Source organism: Sciurus vulgaris (assembly GCF_902686455.1).
Source record: "Sciurus vulgaris genome assembly, chromosome: 13".
Classification (NCBI taxonomy): domain Eukaryota; kingdom Metazoa; phylum Chordata; class Mammalia; order Rodentia; family Sciuridae; genus Sciurus; species Sciurus vulgaris.
Genome location: NC_136474.1, coordinates 96,766,829 through 96,772,828, shown reverse-complemented (window position 1 = coordinate 96,772,828; position 6,000 = coordinate 96,766,829). Strand labels below are relative to the sequence as shown.

The following is a 6,000-nucleotide window of genomic DNA, read 5'->3' as shown; positions in this document are numbered from 1 at the left end:
CGGGCCTGGTCATCCTTTGGGCACGGTCATTAAACTATTGGTCATAGTTTAATACAAGGTGGTCTTTCGGGGCCAGTCTCCAAGTAAATATTCATTGTCTCTGCTTTCCACTTCTTTAAACTTGTTAAGATTCCCTGGCAAAAACCTCAAAGAAAGCTACAAGCTTGTTGCATCTTTTCTCAGACAATCCATGCTGCGATGAATGTCCCTGGCTCCTGAGCCCCGCCACGCCTCATTGTTCTGAGGCACACATTTGTGTATGCGCTTCTTAAACCCCCTTACATTCCAGTAGTTGTGTAATGAGAGAGAAGGGAGAGGTGACATTAACCCAGCTCTACAGGTAATTACAGATTACAATAGCCTGGTGAAGCCTCCGCAATCCTTCTGAGCCTAGAAACACCTTCTGTACAATTCTTTTTATGCAAAGGCCTGCTCTTTTCATTGTGCATACAACGTGATTGCTGGTTTGACACTGCAGGCTACACTGGTTTTATGAAGGATTAAATGCCACCTGAGACATATTTATCCTAAATAAATCACAAACGGTAAACTGCAGCATGTCAGTGTCAACACCCTGGACTGCAGCGGAAAGGTTAGCCACACAGGACTAAGCACAGTCAGGCATTAGCATCAGAGCCGCAGGGCCGCAGGGCCGCCGCTAACAGGAGAAATGATCAAGAAGAAATACTTCCACTGAAAAACACCCCTCCCTTCCTAACATGTATGAGAAGCGTGGAGAGGGCCATCACTTTGTAAAGGTCACCTCTATCCTGATAACAACGGGAGCTGATCCTGTCACTGTTTGCCCAAGACAGGGTTGAGGAAGAGCCGAGTAGCCCTGCCATTTTTAGGAAACACGAGCTAGTCACACTCAGCTAATTACGAATCTCAGTGTCAACCTGAAGTTTTACCTTTTATTTACTTATTTATTTTTGGAGGGGTGATGGTATAGAGAGGTGGCCCTGGAATGGGCTGAACTCAGAGCAAAGTGCGGAAGCCAGGCAGAGCGCGTGGGCGCCCTCCCAGGGGCGCTCATCCCCCGCCTCAGGCAGAGGCTTTACGCGGTGCTGTGCTGACAGGAGGGAGGACCAGCTTCCCTTCCCGTTTGTTCCCCTCGGGTTCTAGATAGGAACCATGAGAGAATAGGATACTGTCGCCAGAATGTGCCTGCGCCATTTGCCACATGTTCACAGAGAGCCCCGACCTGCAGGAGGTGCTGGCTGGACAGTGCAATGGGCGGGGGACAGGAGCAACTGCCCCACGGTGGCTCTCCTGAGCTGTCACAGCTGCCCACAGCCAGTCACTTGGAGCAAACATCATCGTCTTTAATGCTGTCATTTTATTTCAAAGGAAACAGAAACAGAACAAAAACAACTTTTGCATTTTACAGTTCTGGAAAAAAAATAAGACCAATAGTATCAAGAAACAAATCACTGGAACTTAAACTTGCACCCAACAGTTGCGGTGAATCCACAACTACACAGACGATGCTGGCCAGGCGAGGGCTTCAGGGCGTGGTTTCTATTTGTTAATGTTCAATGTCAGCTTTTCCATACTGACACTATTACAAATAGATCCTGCAAAATGATGTTAATACAAACAGCTGTTATAAAAAGCAAAATGTTGATATGAACAATATTTTCCGGAGGTGTACATTTCATGTTTAGACTTTATGATATGGCAAGTCAAAATCAGAAGTATCAGTTGTCTTAACCAAGGTATGTTTAAACTGATTATGAACATCAACGCTTTTCTTAACCAGTCATGAGATTTCTCTTAAGCAGAATACAACCAGAGCCATGGACACACCTGAAATGCTGGAAGAGGGAATCTATACATGAAATCAACCAACAGGCTTCCTTTGGTCTGGGGATACATTATCCTAAAATAGAAAAAAAACACCCACCACCGATGGGGGCGGCTGCTGCAGGATGTGACCATCGCAGCTGCGATTTCCAGCCAGACACTCAAGGGAGTGTGCATAGAGCTGCAGGCCAGGCAGCTGGGGACAGGGACACTTCCTATCTCCCACGCAGGAAGGGGACACCAGGAACTGCTTCCCCTCGGTGCAGGGCAGAGGGCGAGCCCAGGAGCAAAGGGCTCAAAGGCACAGGCCCTGTCCCCACAGCACGCTCCCGCCCTTCTCCCATGATCCTCGGCTACTCCAGGTACTAGCTCTGTGCCCCCGAGTGCATTTCTAGTGTCCGCCGTCACCACCCCTGCCAGAGGACAGGTGTGGCACTTGCTGGGGCCAAGTGCCTGGTGTTCAGAGGGGTTACAGGAAGCTCAGGGCACGCCAACCTCAGGGGTCTCTCCAGGCTGGCCCTGCGCCCAACAGCAGGCCCACCTCAGGCTTCCTGGAGCTCACTACTTTCTCTTTGGCTCTGAATCACCGTGGCTGCCGGGGTGCCCTCCTGGGTGTAAATGACCATGCTGGTCAGCTGCTCCGTGCCACTGGGGGCCACAGCCTCAGCGCGGAGCGCAGCCCCGGCCTGCAGGATCTCCTGAGAGCCGGCCGTCTCTATCACGGTGTGGGAGTACACGCCGCCATCCTCCTGCTCCCCTGGGGGCAGTTCCGTCACGATGTAGTGAGTGGCGCCCTCCGGGAAGCTGCTGCCCGACTCCCGGACCATGGCCTGGACCAGCTCCTCCGTCACGATGATCTGCGAGATCTCCCCATCAGACTCCACCAGGTCCACGTGCTCAGCTGGCACCCGCAGGCCATGGGCATCCGCCTCTTGCATGATGAACTGGGAGCCCTCCCCGGCCACCATGTGGACAGCACCCTCCTCGTTCAGGATGACCTGGGTGACACCGTCCTTGACCAGCTGGCTGGCTGCGGCCGTGTCACACACAGCAAACTGCAGGACTCCTTGGACCATCTTCTTCAAGGCCACCTGGGCTCGCTCCTGAGAGGCAACAATGGCCGAAGGCCGAACAACCTGGGCCAGCACCTCCATGGCTGCTGGGCTCTCTTGAGCATCCTGGAACACCTGGATCTCTGGGGCCTCAGGGTCGGTGGGGGTGTGGGGTGCCTCCTGACTGGGCAGCTGGATCAGCACATCCTTGTGGCCTGGTCTGGCCTTCTCCTCATGCCCAGGCCTGCCCTCCACCTCCCCCAACTCAGTGACGGCACACAGCAAGGCATCTAGAGCTGAGGAGGCATCGGCAGGGGAGGCCCCAGCCTCACAGAGGCTCAGAACCTGCTGCTTGGTCACCTGCTGTATAACAGTGCCCCCTGCACTCAGGGACTCGTCCGTGCCGTGACCTTCCCCTGAGCCCCCCACCACAACCACCTGGGTGGCTCCGTCGGCCAGCTGCTCAGGGATGAGGGGCCCTGGCACCACATTGCCCACGTGGGCCCCGTTCTGACTCGTGGCGATGACTTGCCCGTCTTCTGTGATGTGCACCACCCTGGCCACCTGGCCGGCCATCGCCAGGGTCTGCAGCGTGGCCGCGGCTGTCTCCTCCACAGAGGCATCCAGGGCAAACTCGCCATCATAGCCCTGGATGATGATGACTTGCTGGACTTGCTCGGGGGGCTGGGCCTGCCTCTTGCTGCTCCCGAGGGCCTTCTCTCTGATGGGGGACTCCTCTGCCAGGGTGGCCGCAGTGAAGGGGCTGTCCGTCTCGACAAAGGTGGCTCCTTGTCCCTTCAGACGGCACTCATAGGACTTGGACACGATGCCTGTGGGAGACAGGACCAGTTAGAGCCTCAGAACCAGGACTTTTGGACTGACAGCAAGGCGGCTGCGCTCTGCAGCCTCACGCACACGGGCCCACCTGCAGGAGCGACCTGGCTCTCCCTGCCAGCAGCGTCGAGGAGGCCGTTTGCCCCCACTCACAGCCGCTTACAGGTGTGCGACAGGTCTGAGGGTGTAAGCAGCTGTATGTTCAGTGTGCATTTCCCACACTTCTGCACGAACTGCTTCAGGGGAGTGCTCTCCCACCAGCTGCTGGGGAGGAGCACGGCTGCTCCCCGTCACCTCCAGCGCTCACAGCACATGCAGTGACTAAAGTTAAGGAAACTCAGCAAGGAGGAGCAGGATCCTCTGACCCAAGGAAGACCTTTCTTCAATGTCCAAATATCACATACAGTATATGTGTTTAGTCAACAAAGAGAACGAAAGTCTTCCAGATTAGACTTTTAAACATGGCAGCAGTAAACAGCTGTTAAATGTAACTCGGCACACACTGCGTGTCTCCTGTGTGTCAGGTACTGGCCTGGTGAAAGACAGCCCTGGAAGGCCGCAGCGAGTTCCTGAGGGCTGGGTGCTGTGCCTGGCACTCTGCTGGGTCTTGGGCACACAAAGGTGGATGTGGGGCCTAGATGTTTGGGTACACAGAAGGGGTCTGCCAGTGTAGGTCCATCAAAAACAGAGCACCAGCCCTTTTCTTCTGTGGTGCTGGGTATTGAATTTGGGGTGCTCTATCATTGAGACATGGCCTCCCTAAGATGCAGAGACTGGAGAGGAGGGGCCTCCCAGAGAGAAGCCAAGCACGGAGGCTTCTCTGCTGCGATCACAGCTCAGACTTCCAGATGAGACCGTTCGTGGCCAGTCAGGCTGCTCCAGGCCTCCCGCCCTGTGCTAAGACACCGTGGTTACAGGCTGTAGAGAGAAGAAACCTACTGAGTGATTTCAAGCAAAAAAAGTATAGAATTTTTACAGAGGAAGCATAATTTATAATTTTCCAGCTCATCTCTGAATTTCTTTTAGTAGTAAAAACACTGTGACTCTTTAGGAAATGCCACAATAGGCCTCTTGGGACCCAGGCAGGGGCAACAGCAGAGATGGCTTAGCTGCACTGTTTGTGAGACACGGTGGGGAAAGGAAGGAAGCACAGGGACAGGGACAAGGAGTGGAGCCAGGGGAATCCCCTGGCCTGGGCAGTGACGGGTCAGGAAGGGCCGGTGCATCCCAGTCCTCCCAACCCATGGTTCCTCCCTGGATACCACTGGTATACGGTGCCTGCCACCTGGGAAGACGGCAGTCCTGACAGGCTGGGGCAGTGGTAGGAGTAGAGCTTCACCCCATCCTGCAGACCAGGGTGGGGACTGAACTGCCATCTGAACTGCAGGAAGAAAACTGGCAGCAGCACTGGGGCGGGGGGAAGATGCCAGAAAGGGTCTCACAGGGACAGGGGGTGGGGGGCTGCAGAGAGTGGGCAGAGTGACACTCGAGTCTCCATCAGGTCAACTAACCGGTTCCTAACTCAACAGGACAAGGGACACTGGAAATTGTAAGCTTTATTTTCATGGAAAAAGAGACAGATTCTTTAAACAGAGCTTCTGTTTTCTTTTTAAAATCGCAACTTTTCTGTTTTGTTACCATTGTCTTCTTCCCTCTCAAATCAGAGATGACCTAAAAACAAATGATCTGTGTTCAGCATTCCACGTACCAATAGCAACTACATTTGCGAGATATTCCACTTCACTCTTTGATGTGGGCCAGTTTTTAAGGGTACTTTACATTTACCCAAGGGAAAAGGGTTAAGAATTCTACAGACTGTGACTGGATCCCTCAGACACAACAATTTTGCTTACCACACTGGTGGTGTTCTGCAAGAAAACATTTCTTTCAACACTGAGGTAATTCTGAGCACAGACCCCAGGCGGAGGCCTGTCTTCCAGCAGGGTCAGCACTGCCGGAGGGACTGCAGAAGCTGCCGGTGGTTTCCACCAAGAGGACCTGTCCGGGATCACACTCAGACAGCAGGACGGTGGTCCTGGATTTGAAAGAATTAACTGCTAAGTATTATCATTGATTCTTTCTTGGAAAGTGTGAACACAGTGTGAATCACGGAATCATAGGTCAAGAAAAGACCCAGAGGCTGCTAGGCTAGCTCCACTCCCCGAGCTCCTCCTGCGTGTGTAGCAACCGCGGCATGCCTGGGAGCTCATGGGCAAGCCTGGCAGATATCACCACGTCTCCAGGGCAAGTAACCCTTTCCAGAGGAGGGACCCAGAGTCCCTATGTCTAGTTAGGACTCCCTACTTAG

At 53.7% G+C, this 6,000-nt stretch overlaps 1 protein-coding gene across 4 annotated transcripts in view; it reads right to left on the bottom strand.

The window, feature by feature from the left end:
• Positions 1-1,319: 1,319 nt before the first annotated feature.
• Positions 1,320-6,000, bottom strand: part of ZNF407 (zinc finger protein 407) — a 432,266-nt gene continuing 427,585 nt past the window's right edge. For all 4 annotated transcript variants that reach the window (XM_079109133.1, XM_079109135.1, XM_079109134.1 and 1 more), the window contains one exon: positions 1,320-3,688. In XM_079109133.1, coding sequence (XP_078965259.1) covers positions 2,349-3,688 — 1,340 coding nt within the window. In that variant the 3' untranslated portion in view covers positions 1,320-2,348. The remainder of the gene's footprint in view (positions 3,689-6,000) is intronic.